Source organism: Lottia gigantea (assembly GCF_000327385.1).
Source record: "Lottia gigantea unplaced genomic scaffold LOTGIsca_4, whole genome shotgun sequence".
In the NCBI taxonomy this organism is placed as follows: domain Eukaryota; kingdom Metazoa; phylum Mollusca; class Gastropoda; family Lottiidae; genus Lottia; species Lottia gigantea.
In genome coordinates, this window is record NW_008709379.1 from 605,295 (window position 1) to 626,455 (window position 21,161).

At 30.8% G+C, this 21,161-nt stretch overlaps 1 protein-coding gene across 1 annotated transcript; it reads left to right on the top strand.

Annotated features, from left to right (window-relative positions):
- Positions 1-8,784: 8,784 nt before the first annotated feature.
- On the top strand, positions 8,785-10,104 carry LOTGIDRAFT_153588 (hypothetical protein; the record flags this gene model as incomplete). Its single annotated transcript, XM_009059616.1, has 1 exon — positions 8,785-10,104. The coding sequence occupies one exon, from the start codon at positions 8,785-8,787 to the stop codon at positions 10,102-10,104; it is 1,320 nt and encodes a 439-aa protein (XP_009057864.1).
- Between the last annotated feature and the right edge of the window lie 11,057 nt (positions 10,105-21,161).

Sequence of the window (21,161 nt, forward strand, 5' to 3'; positions counted from 1 at the left end):
GCTTATAGGTTCTCATTATATCTGGTAGATCAGATGACAGTCTAGGTTACTTACAGTCTCTTATAATCTTTCAATGATTAAATCTTGATTAACCTACAGCTTACAGCAACTCTTTAACATCTTGATCAAAAAGAGGAAATCTCTCAATTGATTGTAAGACTCTGAGAAATGTGATTGATTCTGGTTTATTGTTACTCAAGAACAAAGCAAGAAGAACTTTCCTTTAGGACACTCTTGACCCACAGACAATATTACCTAGTATACTGTTACTGGTTAAAGGGATTATAAAGAGGTTTTCTACATAAATTCCACTAAAACTAAGTATTAGATAATGTCACTAATCCCGAAGGCCTGTCATGTATATCAGTCAGACATCACTTAAAGCATTAGATAACGTAATATGGAAGCATATTTTTGTGATTAGTGATGTCATCAAACAGGAACCACAGACATCTGTCTAAAAATTAGAATAGTGCAAATTGATGCTCTCAGGGTCCCTCACATAGAAACTTTAGAAAACCCTTTACAATCCCTTTAAGCTTACTTTTGTTACACATTGTTAAAAATGCAGGATCAATCCTGTATGCTGAAAGTTTACCAGCTGTGGTGGGTGTATATTACTATGACTTTCATCCATTCTGCTACCAGCTACTATGATATTAAGTTAATTATGTTATCAACAAATTATATTGATCAACCTGGGTTAATTATGGTCTCTGTGATAATTGAATGAATAATTTAACAATAGGATTAACTCTTATATCATGTGATAGTGACTGGATTAAAAGCTGATGGCTGCAAGGACTGACCAACTGGTCGTGGTATTTCCATCATCTTATGGTTGAGAAATTGGAATGGAATACATTAGTTGTAAATGTTCCTGATACATGTACATAGGTTAGAGCTGAATCCATCAAAGAATGGTATTTGTCTTGGATTGCTTATTTTTTTCAGCAACATAGCCAGCTTAGACCTTCTGGTAAAGTTTTCTCTGAATAATTATTTTAACCACAGATGTTGGGAATTTGGAATTGGGCATAAAAAAGTTGTGAAAGTTCCTGATACATTTTCATAGTTTAGAGTTGAATCCATTGAAGGAAGGGATTTTTTTTATTGGAATACTTGAGCCTGATTTTATTATGCTCTGGTAAACTGTTCAGGAAAAGAAAATTTCAAAGCTCGAAGTTGGAATTAAATGTTGGACTTGAACAATCACTAGGCTTCTTGATGCATCTGAATTTCCTCATTTTTTGAATCATTTTAGTTTCCATAGCCTGGTGCATCTGGGGCCAGCAGGCATGAGAGATGAACTGTGTCATACACCAGAATCAAAACTTTACAGAAGTGTTCTTTTATTTTTGGATAATCTATAACTGCTCATAAAAAATCAAGGTATTTACTAACCCATTTCCATGTTTTCTTAGCTGTTCTTTGTATGTCTGGATAATTTCCTACTTTTATTGGAGGTTTACTGAGTATTTAAGTGAGATTGTTTTTATCAACCAGAGTAGAGGATATGTAGTTTAATTCCATTATATTAATTGATGAACCACCCTCTGTTAAAGCTTTAATCTTGGAGAAAATAATGTCTGAGTAAAGTCATGCATGTGAAAGAAGACCTGTGATCTATAGACCAGAACAAATGTTTTAAGAGAAAGTCTGTGTTGAGTACAAGACACTGATTCTAATAGTGGTTTTGATATAACATCATTTAGGAGGTTGAACATTGATAGATGCTTTTAAAGTTATTATTAATATTTTAAAGTTATTATTTATATGTTAAAGTTATTATTTATATGCTAAAGTTATTATTTATATGCTAAAGTTATTATTTATATGTTAAAGTTATTATTTATATTTTAAAGTTATTATTAATATTTTAAAGTTATTATTTATATGTAAAAGTTATTATTTATATTTTAAAGTTATTATTTATATTTTAAAGTTATTTTTTATACGCTAAAGTTATTATTTATATGTTAAAGTTATTATTTATATGTTAAAGTTATTATTTATATGTTAAAGTTATTATTTATATTTTAAAGTTATTATTTATATGTTAAAGTTATTATTTATATTTTAAAGTTATTATTTATATTTTAAAGTTATTTTTTATATTTTAAAGTTATTATTTATATTTTAAAGAAATTATTCATATGTTAAAGTTATTTTTTACATTTTAAAGTTATTATTTATTTTTTAAAGTTATTATTTATATTTTAAAGTTATTATTTATATTTTAAAGTAATCATTTATAATTTAAAGTTATTATAATTTATTTCAAAGTTATTATTTACATGTCAAAGATATCATTTAGTTATGCATATTTTTTAGTTATTATTTACATTTCAAAGCTATTAGTTATTATTTAGTTTGGATCTGTTAGCATATTCCATGTTTAATCAAGTTTTTTTATGTGATAAACAGAGGTCAAAATATATTTTTAAGCTCGAAGTTACGTGTGAAACGTTAAATAACAAACATTTGCTTCGCTTGCAATTTATGTAAGTTCAATGGTCTACTTCAGTCACAAATAATAAACATGTAAAGGGATGTCCATGTATAGGTGGTATTAAAAACAGTACCAAAACAGCAATTTTACATTCAATCTAAAAATATTAAAATATTGGACTGAGAATAATTTTTTAAATCCAGATTTCAATCTCTAAATAAGTCCATGATTATATATCTATTCATGCATGTTAAGACTATTAATACTAATTTGAATTTTTTTCCAAATCAAATAAAGATAATAGTTAAAATTTGATTAACTAACTAAAGGAAGACAATCGGCCTTCAACAATGATTACTCTAATCGAAATCATATAGTACAATCTAAATCTGTTAGGATGTTTAAAATTATAAAAGCCTATTTTAAATAATTCTAATGTTAATGTACATCTTAAAAAGGATTATCCAGAAACTTTTGGGATTTTGAAGATCGTCTACATTTATTTAAAAAAAAAGATTTAAAGGGACAGATGCATCATCTGTTGACCAACCGTACCTTAGTCTCAGAAACAAAATTTTTTTTTAAGCTATGGATTAGTTACAGTTTTCACAGCTCACCATCGAAACTTGAGCCTTCAAATCCATGTGTGTTCAGAATTATATCTGCATTTGCAAGTTAAAATAACGACTTGTCTTTTCTTGAAACTCTGCCATATATAGAAATAGAATGTGAAATTTATAGTTTAAAGTATATTTGAAGGGATTATGCAATATCTGTGAATTTTAAGTACTATTTTATAAGACTATTTTATATATAATCAAGACCCAAATCAACCCTCGAAAATGGCAATTAACCATGCCCTTAATTTGCTGAAAGATTTATTAAAGAGAAGTTTATTAGTTGACCTATTCTAATTGTTATTTTGTATCTGATAATAAGATAGAAATATCGAAACATATAGGAAAACAGGTTAATGTACTGCTCTTAGATGGTCTATATCAAAATTAATACACTCAGAAAAGAACGCGCCAAATATAAAGCTAGCGCTTTCACTCCAAAAAGATCATCAGGCTTTTATTAACATAACGTGAAAATGTGTGTTCATTCCTTAATCCATATATTTTGATGTATACAAGAATAAAATATTTTCAGTGCTAAAATAGTGCTCAAAACATTACTTGTAGAGCAATATAGAAATATTAAAACAGAACTTGAATCATGTTGTTATAACATACGTTGACAACTATCTCAAGATAGCATAGCATGAAACTCTGAAATAACATGATTCAAGTTCTGTTTAAATATTTCTATTTCTATATAATAATTAACATGTATAATATAAACTTCATTAACCTTCAGTTTATTTTCCTAATTGACATTTCAAAAACATGATATCAGTAAGTTTTCTTTATTTCAGAACTAATTACTGTGAATTTCATTTACACATGGTTTAAAAAAAATTTAAATTACCTGAACTTGAAACAGTAATCAAATTTTATCAATTTCAGGAAACAATTATTAGGATGAAAATATCTTTGATATTTATCACTTTTTATTTTGTTCATGGTAAAATCAACATGTTTTCATGTGTGTGACCCCTACATTTGTTAATTATTGGAATAATTTGAAATTTAAAAAAGATGATAAAATAATGCCATTGAGTTCAATCTTATCCACAGTGATTTCTCAATGCCAAGGCCCTACAATATTTTGAGTTGTGTGATTACAGAAAATAATACTTTAAGAATATATTTAGGATTCTGTTGGAACATATTTATTATATTATGACAGATGATCTAAAAAAAATGTTTTCAAAATGTCATTAGAAAATATTTTATATTTTTTCAGCAATTTAAATCCTATTGCTTTTTTATTGAAATAAATTGAACAATTGATTAGTCTGGAATTTTAAAACACATCAACTTAATGATATTTTGTTGATAATAATTGATCAATTTATAGAATTCATGTAAAAGGTGGTAAACTAATTGCTCTGAATTCTATCAATTTTAAAAGACAATGGAAAATTCAGTATTTATATAATACCAGTAGTATCAATAAATTCTGTAGGAAAAAAAAACATGAAATAATTGTCCATATAAAGATCAATGAAATGAAACATTATGATATTGAAAACTTTTTCAACCATATGAATCTCAGATGCCTGGAATGAATTTAGCAGCATGGTACCATGCATTATATTGAGATTTATCATCCAAGGCTGCGATTGAGAGATCTTTCCAGTAGCTAGTAGTAGCGCTAATTGAACATCATTTGAAAATATTTCAGATTTGTCAACTGAAAAACCAATCATGGAAATGAAATGTCAAAGTTCTGAATAGGTATTGAATATAAATTGGAATTTGATTTGATGTGCACCATTTATTACTCCTGTAGACACAATTGAAGAGAAAAAAATTATTTTTAACTGCTCGGTGCAGTTTTTTTATTCGTGTAATCAAAATTTTATTACAGTTGATCTTTGTACATTTTTTCTTTCTTCCACTTCGTTAAATTTCTGAGAATTAATTTCAAGTTGAAGATATCCCAGAGTTTTGAATTATTCAACCTTTTTTCCCAACCCATTTTCTTTTAATTAGTGTTCAAAATGTTACCACAGTTGATATCATTACATACCTTTTTCATATTTTGTTAAAATTGCTGGAACAGGCCATTTCAATTTGTATATTTCCCAGTGTTTTTATTTGAATATGGCTTTCTTCAATACAAGACTCTCAGATTGTGTAAAATCAATTTAAATCAGTTGATATTTTGTTGAAATTTCAAGTTGTAGATCTCTTCGTGTTTTTGTTTAGATATGGCTCTATCCAATTTATTTTGCAAGTTTTATATTTATGAATTCTAGATTTTATGACAGTTGATTTCTGTACATTGTGCTCTTTTAAAGTGATACTACTAATCATAATATTAAGCCTTTTTCAATAGCAAATTGTATATTTAAGGATAATTACTTAAGTATTTTAGATTTATCAGATTATATAAGGATCCTGTTATGTTATTTATGACACCAGGTATATCTACTGGCTCTTATTCGCCAAGTTTAAAATTCTTAAATTTTATATTAATTCTAAGATGTAGTATCATTAACACTTTGTTTAAATTGCTGAAAGCAACATTAAGTTTTGCAAGTTTTAGATTTTCCAGTGATTTGTATGATTCAATCTTATTTTTTTGCCTTTCGTGTAATTAAGATTTTACCATAGTTGATATCTTTACATACTTTCTTCATATTTTGTTGCAAATGCTTAAAGCAGACATTTAATTTCAAGTTGTACATTTCTCTGTATTTTTGTTTCAATATGGCTATCAAATACTCTCAGATTTTGTGAAATCAATTTAACACTCGGACCAACTAATTATTTATCATCTAATGTCAAGAGTTTACTGGAAATACAAATCAGAAGATTAGTGAAGAGCTAGTTAAATAGTGGTCACTAGGGATTCCTGGTTGTTAGCTTGTCAGTTGGCTAGATTATACAGTAGACACACATCTTGTATTTAGTTGATCACCAGAGAATTGATTCTGATGACATCCTGAAGATTTTTATATCGTCAGTCTTTATAACAATCAAATACTCTGATAAATTATTTCTTCTTTATCTTAAAGCTGTCCTTCTATGTGGGAAGTCTTTTCGGTGGGTGTTTGCTAGCAGGGAGTGTGTTTAGATTTCTCAACTGGGCATTGGAGAGGCTATTATGGCAGATATTGTTAATTTGTTATACAAATGTATTGTTTTCTCTACCAAGATTTTTAGGTTTAGAAATAGTGAGATTTTTCCAGTCTCCTGACCCAATGAATCCAAATAACTAACAAAAATGATCAATCATTTGAATTACTTTGTCAAGGCTTTGATTTTTGGGAATATTTGGAAATATTGACATTGGCACCTGACTCATTGCAGTTTATTTGGAAGTGAGTGAGTTTTGTCAATGTTTTGGTTAGATCGATAAAGTGCCACTAGAAATATTGGTATTACCATTCTGAATTTTAGGAATCATTATTTCAAATAAAGGAATTTAAAGTCACTTTTTATTTTAATAATCTGATTTCTTTAATATTTTGGTTTCTTCCAACTGCTGGAGCTCTTAGAGTGTATTCAGAGTAGAGTAGTGTAGAGTGTGTCATTTTACAGCCAGTGTATATTGTTACCTTAATCAATATCTTAAATTTCTTAATAGATAATTAGTTTCCATGGAAACAATGCTCTGAGAATCTTTATCCAATTTCACTATATGAGTTTTTATGTCATCCCTGACAATGGGATAACTGGATTCAATTGAAATGCTCAAATATACTATCTCTTAAAGTAGGGATCAAAGAGAGTATTTTCTGCTTGTCTGTCCCCCATATGTCCACGACAATTTTGTACACCGGTACAAATTACTGGAAGTAAGCTTTATTAAAATGTCAGAATTAGCAGACTGAAGATTTTTTGAAACCTTGACCAAGGCTAGATGCAGGTTTCTGTACAATTAGATAACTAAAGCAAGCAAAGTTTATAATGATAGGGATGTTAATGATATGAAGTGAATAAGTTATATTTCAATCATTACTGGGATTGAAGCTCCATCTGAAATAATAGTTTGATAAGGGCCAGTACCATATGCTTCAGAAGGGATATAAGGATTGTGTGTATATAAGCTATTATTTTCCCCATGTGGATATATATGCCAAAAAAACCTTTTGAATCCTTTTAGTCTCTAACCATATTGCCCTAAGGATTATCCCTGTAAGAAGTGGTTATGCTAAAATGTCAAGTATATACCAAGGTGTCTAATGAAGTTTAAAAGTTGTAAGTAAAACTGCTGATGAATATAAACTCTTTAATTGTATTGTCTGAGTTCATTTATTTCATTAGAATTTAAATGATGGGAAACTTTATTGATTTCTTATTCAGATTCTTCAGGGTTTGGAGGGTTTCTTCATTATATTGTACATTTTATCAAAATAATGGCGCTACCAAAATATCTCTGTGTTTATTTTTTTCATCGTCTTCTGAATTGTAATTAAGATTGCCTAGAAATATAATGATTTTGAGTTTTTTGGTTTTTTCACTTAATGAGGATTATGCCTTAAATGTTTTTGTGCGAATTTTAGTTTTGTTTCCTTAATGTTATTTTAAATTGGTTCATCAATATAGAAATATAGATCTAAACAAGTTGTAATAGAAATTATTGATAATTAATTATTAACTAACAGAGACCTAGTTTGTGGACATGATTTAATTGTTCAAGTTATTATTTTATTATGAAACCCTTAAACTTCAACTGTTGTGTCTGATTTTGACTAGTTTTAAATGAAATGAAAACTGATAACAAATCCCTTGTATTTAATTAAAGGAAGGAGTAGTACAGTAGTGTTGTTAAGGAGAGAGCCATTGGGCCATGCCCTTCTATAGTCCATGATAGGTCTTATTTTAAAGTGAATATGCTAGAAATTTACCCCAGGCCACCTGATTGGCTTTAATAGGGCATTGGGCAGCCGATCCACCCCTGGTCTAGCTTCTCATTTTTGAGAGAAGGATTTGAGTTTTAAAGGATTATTTTTTATTTCTCCTTATTCCCATTACTATTGTGGTTTTCTTTTTAATTTCAGATAGATACAGTGAAAGATAGAAGTATTAAAGTCCAATAAACAGTATCAAAGATATCACAGTCAATAAACTTCTGTCAGATCTCTAATGAAGCCATAGATTTACATCTCACAAACAAGCATTAATGAGGAAGCAAGAAAATAAATTGATTTTAATTTGTCTCTTGTTCTTCTAAGCCGATCAGAGTTATACGGTTTAAGAAGAATTTAAAAGGAGAGGTTGTCATTTTAGAATTCTGAAAATAGAAGTTGGAGTGATATATCTTTTCTATATGTGGACATAAAGATTTCACATGCAGCACTGGAATACTTTCAGTAAAAATTATATTAGTGCTCATTGTTACTTGATGAGTAAAGTTGAATTTTATAAGTAAACTAAGGAATTTTGCTTCACAGAACATCAGAATTACCATAAAGAATTGAAATGTCAAGAGAAGTGGAATCTTAATGGATTAGATTTAAATCAAGACAAATTCCTTTATATTGTTCTTCTGAACAAATAAATATCAGTTACTCGCTTAACAAAAGTTTAAGATAAAGTAAGAGATGCAGAAAGAATTTGGAAAAATTTGATGCTTATTGCGCAGGAGTGTATTCATCACAAGTTGCAGATTCTTTGATCAGAGTAACACAGTGATTAGTATGTGGGGAAGTTGTAATAGATTATAACAAATGTGACACACAGACTGCTAAATTGGAAATTTCATACCAGATCAAAATGAGCTGGAATAAAAGTGGCTATGACTCGGAACTGGACGTCCCATCCCAGCATGACGATACGAATTTATTGAAATATTATCTAATGGGTATTGGTGGCATGATAATATGTTGTTTTGGAAATATCGGAAATATACTATCCATTATAGTGTTAACGCGACGCATCATGCGTTCATCAACTTATGTTTACTTGGCAGCGTTGGCCTTTTGTGATATGTTAGTGCTCGTTTTCACTATGTTACTATTATTAGAAGATACTAAAGTGCCATCTGATGGATTATCTCCCCTGTATCAAACTTATTACGCTTTTTTGTTTCCATGGGTACATCCAATCACAATTACATTTCAAGTCACTTCAATATGGCTGACTCTGGCGTTCACCATTGATCGTTATATTATGATTTGTCACCCCTTTAAAGCAGAATCAATGTGCAACCGAGGACGGGCTAAACGTGTTGTCATGTGTATATATTTAGGAGGGATTATATTCAATATTCCACGATTTTTCGAGTACTATACTCAGATATTGAGTTTTTCCGTGGGAAATTCTACAGAAACAATGTATTTAATACAATTAACTAAAACAGGAAATGATAAATATTATAAAGAAATTGTTCATTCATGGATGTATTTAATCTGTGTATGTGGACTACCATTTCTATTGTTAGCTATTCTCAATGCCTTTCTAATCCGAGCTGTTCATTTATCACGGAAGAAAGGCAAGGAAATTAACGTTCGAGAAAAGAAGCGTAATGATACAACCACAATGTTAATCGGTGTAGTCATTACCTTTCTTATTTGTCAAGTTCCAGCATTGGTAGCTCGTATGATGTGGGCTTTTTCAACTTTAGGAAAACTCAGTCGAAATTATCACACTTTTAGTGAAGTTTCAAACTTTCTTGTCATTTTAAACTCTGCAATTAATATTTTGCCATATTATTTTTTCGGTAAAAAATTTCGTAAAGAATTTTGGAGATTATTTTGTGCCTGTTTCTTTAACAAAGATGAACTGAAGAAAATGACTCGATCATTAAGTGCTTCAGAAGGTCACAGGAAGTGGAGTGTGGTTAGTAACCATGTGAATGCCATGGAAATGAACGGACTGTTTCAAACGTTACGAGGAAGTAGTTTTAAACGCCATAAAGCCAGTATAGACGTACCATTGATTTATAGTGAGAATAAATCGGATGGGTCGGACAATAATCATGCAGAAAAAGACGCGAATAATTTAACTATGCCAACTTACACTGGCCAAGACGCCAGGCTGTCACCTACAGATTGGCAAAATATTAACACCGAAAAAAGTGAAAGCCCATCTTGATTTGATAATTAACAAATTTTCAGGCTTGATGTAAAACTTTTCTAAGGAATCGAAAAAATGTCATTATTATTTTCTGCAAATTTTTTGTAGCCAGAACGGATTTTGGAAATCTTGCCAGAAAAGTCCCCTGGAGGAGGGAGCCAGGCCAGCCTATTTTTTGCTGGGGGCATGCTCCCTCTCTTGGTCATCCACAGACGCCACCAGTTACTATGACCCAATAATATCAAGATTATCTAGATTATCTCATTATTATGCTTTGTTTTATATTTTAAAATGCCATAATTTTTATTACTTATAACCATTGTTTTTTGCATCTGTTCTGTGACTTATAACTTATTTGTGGTAATTTTTTTCTATCTGAAACTGCCTGTTCGTATGTCATTCACTTAAGGACAGTTTTGAATGATTTATATATCCAGATTAACTTTCCATAGTTTGACCTTCTTTTATTAAGTTGTCAAATGGAATCCTTATCCTTTTAACATTGTGTATTTTGTGACTTCAGCCAATTTCTATATTTTACTCTAAAATGTAGTGAAAGGCAACTTGTTTAAGTTATTGGAAGTTATTCCTACATACAAGTACCAAATGAGTATTAGGGAGATTGATAATTTCATTTGCACTAACTTAAAGTACTTAAATAACAAAACCAAAAATTCTTGAAAAAAAAGAATTGAAATCTGAAATTAAAAAATGTGATATTATTGAATTATTCCTTGTTATTGTTATTATTTATTTGTTTTCTTTCTCCAAACACTTTATGAATTATTAAATGAAATCAATAAAGAAGATTTTATGATTATTTATTGTGCTTTTATCAATAGAAATTCTTGTTAGAATATTTAAAAAAAACATCGATACCTAAAGGGATACTTCAGAACTTTGAAACTAGCAACAAGGCATTTTTTTAGATATTTGTTTCCTTTCATGACTTTCACTCCATAAGTTTACTTATGCCAAATAAGGAACTCTGAAAGTTAGACATAGTTGACAAAAACAGACTCCATGTGATATTTATTGTACGAACATATATGTACATGCCCTATCTTACCAACAACACCTTAATGACAGTTGATAATGCTGCACAAAAGCACTTGCTGGGTTCACAGAGCAACAGATATTCACCTACACCTACGTAGTAAAACTAGACTGTTTATACATGGAAATGATGAATTATTTTGTCTTCCTGTCATTGTTAATGAGATTGAAAGTCATAACATTAATAGTGTTGTAAAACGCTTCATAACTGTTCATTCACCAACCAATAAATAGATATAGACTTTATGAATAAAATATTAAAGGGACATTCTGCTATTTTGTAGGTCGAAAAATTGTTTTGCTCTAATTTGTGAAAAATATACACCAAAATCTAGAGAAACGTACCCTTTAACTTATCTGAAAGTTTAAAAACATCAAAAATATTTATAAACACTACTTAAGGTTTTTAAGATCGGTATATTTTTTGGAAGCTACTGTACGAATCTGAGTAAATCAGACGCTTAATTGTAGAAAAATATGTCTCCTACAAATTCTAAAGGTTTCAATTAATAATATTGAGTCAAAACTAGATCAAACTGCTTAATTAACAATTATTACTCTCTGTTTTCAATGGACCTTTTAAAAACAAATTCATACTTTAGAAATATTTTCAGCTATAATTTACAAGGTTTTTGATAATGAAAACTTTTTACAAAAAAGCAGAATGCCCCTTAAAGAAAACACTGGCTGAGGCTTCAAAGCAATAGATATTGATCACTGGTATGTGAAAATGTTAGTAGGACCAATTGCTAATAAAATAACACTGAGACAGATACAAATAAATTTTATATATCGGCAGTAGAAGCGAATTCCAATGACCCATAACACTTAAATCATTAAAATAGTCTGAAATTTCATTATTTGGTTACAACTATAAATTTGATCAATTGTAATTGATATAACCCAGTGAAATATTTACTACTGTTTCATTTAATATGAATTTCTATGAGATCTCAGTTTTTTTTTTAACCTGTCTTTGATCTGTGTAATTTAGGGTCTTGTGGACCATGGATCATGTTTAACTGATGATACAAAAATAACCTGTACACATGAGTTAGGTTGTAAGCAATTTTTCTTACTATAAAAAGATCACAAATTTAATTGTTTTATTTATACAAACTCTTTAAAGGTACAAAGTCAACTGGATACGAAATTTCCTACATTAAATTTCAGATATCAGCATCAATATTAAAACGACCCATTCCCTTCAGTAATTGTCCTGAGAATTGATTTTATTGAATGTTTATGATTTGATTGATAGAGTTGATTGGCTAGAGGAAGAGATTTAACACAGTTGAGTGATTGACAGATGAAAGAATAAAAACATGCTCAGTAATAAACTGGTCATCATATGGAGAATAGCTTAAAGCAATGTAACATGGATAATTACCTCCCACTGAAGGTCATCTTTGTTATAAAATATCAGTTGGATACAGATGGATATTAATAGTACAGATATAGAATTTCCCTTCAGGAACTCTATACCAAGATATTAGAACTACACACTTTAACAAAAATTGTTTGCCATGTTAGGAAAAGCAGGACTCGCTTTAAGTACACCCTAGTTTGGAAATTACTTTTGATTTCTAATATTAGCGATGTATCTACTTGTATTTTCTGGTTATTTTTAGCCATTCACTATGCGTGGGATGTGCTAAAATTGTCTTTATTTGCTTATTTAGACGTTTTTACAGTTCCTTCATTGACTGTTAAATCATTCATTTCCTGAAACTGATTAGTTTAAAATGGCTGCATTAAAATATTGTGGTATTAAAACAAGAATCATTGAGAACTGTTAGACCATGAGATGACATTATATACAGAATATAGCCATCTAATGATATTGTTTAACTTTAAATATCAAGCGCTACAGTGAACCTTTGTGAATAATGTGTATTGAACTACAGTGAACCTTTGTGAATAATGTGTATTGAACTACAGTGAACCTTTGTGAATAATGTGTATTGAACTACAGTGAACCTTTGTGAATAATGTGTATTGAACTACAGTGAACCTTTGTGAATAATGTGTATTCATTTACCTACAAGTTACTTTAGTAAAATAGATCTTCAGTGATCTCCAATGACAACTTTGAATGCAGCGTATGAATACACCACAACATTCGCCATTCATTCGATTTAACATGTGAAATTTCTGTTTAATATAATATCAACCAATAAACACAAAAACAATTCCATTCAATCCTTAAATATTGTTTAACTTTAATTCAGCGATAAATCATTGATCTGTCTGGAGGATCAACATTTTTCAAATTATCTCAGAAAAAGTCCAGAAATGTCTACCAGCTTCACTTGATTGATAACACCATTAGAAGGAGGAAGTTAAGTACAAATCAACACATTGTAAGGGAAGTTCACTCTGTTCCTGACCTTTGACAGGGGGGTCAGCTAATAGTACCATTAGTAGAGTCAATGGGTCCAACAGTTGAGTGCAAATCATTTAGCCTTTAATCTTTGGTTAAAGCCTCAACTCATGGCAGATCTTAGTCTTCAGTTCAGTAGAAGAGCTTTGGACTTGCACCATTGTAATTTTCAGTAAGACCTATGTGGATACTGCAATCCCAAGAAGTGTTTTATGATGTAGATATCACAGAGATCCTAAGGTAATATTAGCAGCTTTTGTGATAGTAACATCATAAACTCTTAATTGTTTTTACAACTTCAAAAACTACATACATCTGACTGAAAAATGATTTCATGTTTCTTTTGCTGTTTGGATCATTAGTACTTGTTTTTTTTTTAATCTAACTGTAAATTGGAATGATGCAAATAGAAGCCATAAACATTAAATAGCTAGAAAACCTCTTTACAACCACATAAAGATGATCTTACTCTACAGATTTGCAATTCATTAAAATAATTTCATCAGAGATATTCCTCGTAAAAGCCAAACATCAAAGTGATGAAAATGTAGCAATATTTCAAACATTAGCTTGACATTGAGATGGTCCATACAGCTAATATTAACTATTTGAATTTAATTTACGATGAAGTAGCAGACTAATTCTATGTAACAAGAAAACTAATAACAAGTTATAAGGATACACTGTCTTCTTCTCAAATGTCAAGTAATATTGGCGTTACTAGATAATTGTAGGTAATTGCTCTGTCAACTGCTATAATAACACACAATCAGTACCTTCTTCAGGGGGGAAAGAAAGTTGAAGGGAAACATAGAGAACATTAGATTGATGTTCAAACATATGCATGGATAGAGCAAGCATCAGGTAGAACAGAACAATCAATAAATATTCCGTTTTTTGTCCATCATTTTTCCAGTAAACCCAGAATAGGAATGATCAATACCAAGGCCAAAAACAAGCTGGTAGATTGAGCCTATAGATTGTTATCTTTGTAAAATAGTGTCCTTTCTTTCTTCCTTTCCTCTCTCATTCAGAAATTTTATCTCATTTATAAACAACCACAATGTATTCATAGAGGGAAGTTTACTACCATTTCTATATCTTTTGCCCTGATAAGGATATAATGCCTGAAATATGTTTCAGCAGTACAAGATGAGATTCTGACAAGTAGAGTTTTATAAATAATAAAAAAAAATTCGTACAAAGAGTGGCAAATTGGAAGTAAAAGTATTTTAGTAGTGGACACCTCCAAAGGAGTACCATCAGGCAGGTGTTTCGAAAAGAGTACGCAATATACCTGCTTCATGTGGGACACCCACCACTACTACAATGGTCAAAATCATAAGATACAACCAGATCACTTCATTCCTGAGGAAATAGATAACTAAATTGTCAGAAGCAGATTTATTGTATTCATCAAGAAGTTCATCATAACCACCATAAAATTTCCTGCATGACATTTGAGTTGTGAAATGTATACTCTGTAAGCTGGTAATTGTGGTATGTTTTATATTCATTTGTCTTTCATGCTGATCAAATCTAATCTTAATATTGTGTTAAAACAGTGATTTATCTTTCAAATCAATATATTACTGAGATGAACAGTGATAAGATATCAATATAAATATTTACCACATTCAGAAATATATTTTATTACACATTTGTTATCAATTCCATTGAGACCAACCAGTCTTGTCTGATTAGAACTATCAAATATCTAGTTGTTTGTAATCTTATGAACATTTTATTATATTAAAATGAGCTATATTTTGCTTATTGATATCAGGATGATGATATTTCTATCTTTGAGGTGGATATGAGTCAATGTTGACTTATTTTCTATGCAATATTATCATCTCTTATTATTGTTACTTGGAAAAGAATTATTTAATTCACATAATCATAGTTAATGAATTGAGACAATCAGTAAAATTGAGCAGATTGGTTTATAATAATGGTTGATAACAAATCTAAATTTAAAATCTATCAAACCAATCAGATGCTTCGAACACTAATTCCATTTTAAGTTAATTTTTCAGAAATAAGGTCCCTGGTCGTTTACCTTGCTCATAACAAGTTAGTCTAATATTGGAAAGTTAACCTATTTCCAATAAAGCTGTCCTAATGAGGAATGTTTGTGTTGGCAGTAATAAATCAGATGAGCTCCAGTTAATTAAACCTCTTTTCCATCTGAGCCAGCTTGGAATTGTAGCAAACACTGTCATACAACATAAATTCAGTCAAAGCAAGAGGCTGGAGACACAATTTTCCTTTTATTTCTAACCATTTGACCTGCACAGTTTACAATAGATCTGTTTCTGGCGTTTTGGCTGATTTGTTTGGTCAGGTATGAATTGATCTGGTTGTATCTCATGATTTTTACCATTGTGGTAGTTGAGGGTGTCCTGTGCGAAGCAGACCATGCTTACTCTTTTTGAAACAACTGATGGTACTTCTCTTTGGAGGTGTCCAATACTATACAACTTTTACTCTCGATTTTGCCATACTTTGAGCGAGATTTTTGATTGACAGAATTGTCTTACTTTTATCTATTATTATCAGACAATATTTGTCAGAAACAAAATAAATACCTTTGACAGGTGGGTGGGTGTGATATATTTAGAAGAGTCTATTTTGATTGAAATTTGTTGACATGTGGCATTACTTGCATCAATGGTATTTTATATTTATTGTCATTACGAGGGATATAGTGGTCTAACTATTTGTGTTATCAGCTCAAATTTAGCAACATGTATCGATTATCAGGGCTGAAAATCGAAATAATTTGTCTATAACTCAACGAAAAAAAGTTCATGCTGTTATTTTTATTTCCCATGTGGTTATTGCCATTTTTATGCTCAGGTTACAATGGTTGTAACATCAATGAATAATTGAAATTACAAAAGTATTGATTGAGGTGAAAGGGTTCAAGTTAGGCTAAAACTAGCTGAGATTTTGAGAGGAGTTACTAAGATATTGTGTATATGAACATGGGGGATGGTTTTGATTAATGAAAGCTGGTATCTGGAACAGTCTGATTTTAAATAACTTTCATTGGTATTTTATTAGTTTCTTTTCAAATGTTTTATTAGCTATTAGCTTTGTACACAACCACAGTAAGGTCTAACACTGTCCTTCTTGACTTTTCATTCTGTTAACCTTTGCTCGACCTCTGTTTTAACCAATCACGTGGCTGCCCTTTCCAGCGACGGAATAATCTGAGGCAAACAATAGGTGTAATCGGAGACATATTAAGACTAAGCAGGTCAAGCAAAGGTTAACAGAATGAAAAGTCATGAAGGACAGTGTTAGACCTGACTGTAGTAGTCACGTAAAAAGCTAAAAGCTACTAAAACATTCAAAACGAAACTAATAAAATATGGATGGAAGTTAGGTCTAATTTTAATTAGACTGGTAGCCAGAATAAAGTTCAATTGGGGAATAGATCAGCATTATGACAACACTGTTTCTGACCTTTGAAACTTGTTGCTTGTATGTCAGAACCAGTTGACAGGAATTCTACAGGGAGGGTCTTACACTTTACAATTCTCACCTTATACTGAAGAAACCATGACTTAGTTAGTCTTATTATTGAGTTTGCTTTACACTTTTTACAAAAACATTGTCACTTTTGATCTGTGGGAGATGTAGTGGTTAAGTAAGTTTGTCTGAAATGACATTTAAAGGGGCAATTGAGGTTTGTCAGAAACATCAGATATTAATTCCATTGGGAGGTCTGTTTCTGTCTGTAGAAGTGAATTATGCAGTATGTGTGTGTTTTCAGACTACATCTTGATTCAGATTGTAATTATGCAAACTAGGTTAGTTAATGACATTAGTAAACATCTGATGAACACCTGATACCACACTATGACTTGGTCAGTGGATGTTGCTCGCAAGCTTCAGTGTCAACAGCTTTCTGATGACTAACTAAACTATTCAATACTGGAAATGAGATAGCCCTAGACTGGGTGTTTTGTGGTTTAATGTCTTTACAATCATACATAGATATAGGTGCCTGTGTATATTTGAGAGAGGGATATGTCAGAGGTCTGTTTCACCATCACAGGAGCTACTAATAATATCTAAGGAAATATAACACTTAGTGGAATTTCTATACTTATGAGAGACATCTGATTGAAAATTGCAAATCAATGCTATCAGTATACCTGATACACATAAACCTTTTCTTTGCTGCAAACATAATATTGTTCTAGCCTCACTGTCTTTTAGTCTCTGCCAACAGTGGCACATGTGATCTATGATATTGGGTTTTTTTTATCTATTGTTCTTTTTATTTCTAAATGTTATTCAAAGATTATATTTCATTTTAATTAACAGTCTGTCATAATGAAGATATTATCTTTTTAATCGTCTTGATATCTCTGATATTTCAAAGTGCTAAAATTGTCATCTATATTATATTTCCTACTACTAATAGATATGATGAGGTTGTTTATTCAGTTAAATACAGGCGACCTTATTCTCGAAAAAATTAACATTACTTGATTTTAATATTCCTGTCATCTGATTGATCAATCACTAAATCACTGCATTTCTTAAAAGTTTTCGAGAATAAGCCCCATGTTAGATCTTTTGGTTTTATTTGTGTAGACTTTAGCTGTGCTGTCAATTGATCACGATATTTAGTAATTATTTTTCTTCAATTAAACCTGCCAAATGTGTATTGTTATTGTATTATGCTGTTTGCTGCCTAAAAAGGTGCTAACATAATAGATAAATGTATATTTGTTGGTCTTTACTTGATTACCATTCCTCTACATGTTTTGTTTCTAGATAGGCTACTATAATATATATTTAGTTACTATAATAAATGAGGATGTAGCATGTTAAATTCTATACAACTATAACTATTGTCCTGCAGGAATAAATGAGGGCAGGAAGCTCCTTTGTTTCCTGTTTTTATTAAAGACAATCTGAAGTTTTATGTTTCTTTTATACTGTCATATCAATTCATCATGTCTTGAGAGTCAAACATTTGCTAGCTCTTTACTCTGTAAGCTATATTCAGTTGTTAGAAACTTGCTCTGGGCTCTAAGAGCTAGTTGAACCAAGTTCAGGGGCCCCCACACCCACAGAAAATACTTGACCCTAACTGAAACTTGATTATAAATAGTTGTGGTTTCTAATCTGTTTGCAAGTCTGTCAAGTATTTTTTTCAACATTCTATGACCTAGCTGGTGTATGGGTAATCTGGGAATTTCAAGAGGCTTAGCTGGTGAACCTAGGTGATATCGTTGCTAAGGTTCTTTTTCATTCTTTCCTTTCATGCATGGTTTGTATGTAAAAATCCTCATAAAAGCAACTTGGATTGAAATTTGGTGTAAATCCAATATTTGGACTTGAAGCTATGAGAAAAGTTGACATACACACTCAGCAGATTAACAGATTAGGCCTAATAGCATGATAATAAGAGAATATTCCATGTTGATTTGAACTTGGTAATTTCTACTTGATCCAAGGTTCCAGGTAATTAAAATATAATTAATTTTCTGTGCTAACCATGAAAGATATAATCAGTAGGGACATATTTCTGATTTATTCTCATTTAATATTCATAGTATTCTGGCTTTATTAAACATTTTATGCATGGCGTAATGATGGTGAATAATATCTTCCAATAATCACCGTGATCATCAATAAATAAACCAAGTACCAATGATTTTCACTGCAAAATGAAAACCCAAAATCTAAACATATTGGCGAAACATTAGTCACAACTAACACCTAACAAACATTTCACATGAGGAAGTACATCAATCATAAGTGAATAAGTATTTAACTATGAAAAGTTGTATCAGGTGTAATAGTAAGCAAGCCCTGCGTGGAGCCACATCAGTTTGTTTACATCTGCTTACCTTGCTCATACCTAAAGTCTTATATCTGAAAGTTGACCTGCCTTATCAAACAGCTGATCTGATCACCATTTTTGACTTTTTTGTGGGTCTGTTTTGACTTGAGGGTCGTTTATGACCAAATTTTAGATTTTTCTTTTGGTTTGTTTTGCCATTGGCCTGTTTTAACTATAACCCTCCAAGACATGTGTGATTATAAGATAGATCCTCTTCAGGTAAGAAGAAATATCGAGTGCCTTGACCTGTGCTTTCACTACGATTGTAGTTATCTCTTTCATTTGATGGACAAGATAAGTTAGACAAGCATACTATTTTATATCAGTACATCATTTATAGTAGTGCTTGAACGATATACCATATCAGTAACATGGCGTGATATACCTGAGATGTTGTATCATCATGTATTGATACTTTATGATACTTAGCATATAGACAAATATTGGTGGCCCAATACATCCGTGAATCAATATATTGCAATACAACATTCCACAATATGCTTATGCTGGTAGTGTATCCATACTTTATGATACTTAGCATATAGACAAATATTGGTGGCCCAATACATCCGTGAATCAATATATTGCAATACAACATTCCACAATATGCTTATGCTGGTAGTGTATCCATACTTTATGATACTTGGCATATAGACAAACATGTATACACATAGGACATCATCAAAAAGCTAAGAAATGAATGGTATTTCGGTTAATGGCTAAGTTACATTATAGTCATTATATCAACCACCCACCACTGACTGTTAATTAAGAAGAGGTCTATGATCTGTGAGTAAGTAGATTCTGTAGTAAGTTGTGATAATTATCAGTGAGAAAGAAGAGTTGATGTTAGTTGGCTGAATCAATTGTATAGTATATGGTGACACTTTGAGCCCTGTTATAGACACAGCTTTATGCACTTTTCTTTAGAGGAGTCCACTACTATACAACTTTTACTCTCCATACTTTGGACGAGACTTTGATTAACAATTGTATTGCTTGTACAGATTTTTATTAAGGAACAACAATCACTGATTAAATTTTTAAGCAACATTCGATGTGTTTCCTCCATCATCCTCAGTCATAGAATGATAAGAAGTGGTAGACAAACCATATAGAGATTAATATTTATTATTAAGAAACACAGGGTTAAAATGGTTCAATAGTAAAATACATTATTAGTTATTAAGTAAAGCAACATTGAGCTTTTTTAGAACAATAATTAACATTTTCAGTTTCGACTACACACTGTAGTTGTTGAGTGCTACAAGCTGTATGTACATTTAATACCTGAAAATTTCCCTCATCGCACAATGCATGGCATTACCCTTCTTCATTAGCCCAATCCATTTCATTTAACTGTTTCACTTGATGTTATATTGCAGAAAGAAAGTGGTCATTCTGAGTTTTCTGTTTCATTGATTGGGTTATTTGAAGTAAGATAATAAGATGCTATAAGAATGGACAAACCAGGCTTTTATTTCTGTACAATGATATTAATACAATAAACAAACATGAAAGTCAGTGATCCATTGTTAGGATCAAAGACGTTGGACACAATTTGATTAATTTCCCACTCTTTGATGCCAGTTGATGAGAAGATCTTATCTGAAGCTTTAATGACAGGAAACTAAGAAAGGAGCAATATGGCTACTGTGAATTATAGAGGGCTGAAGACATACTGTCATTTAATTTTTATTATAGTCAGTGGTGGTGCAAGTGGTGGCTACCCTAAAAAATGATTTGCACCCTCATTTGTACCCC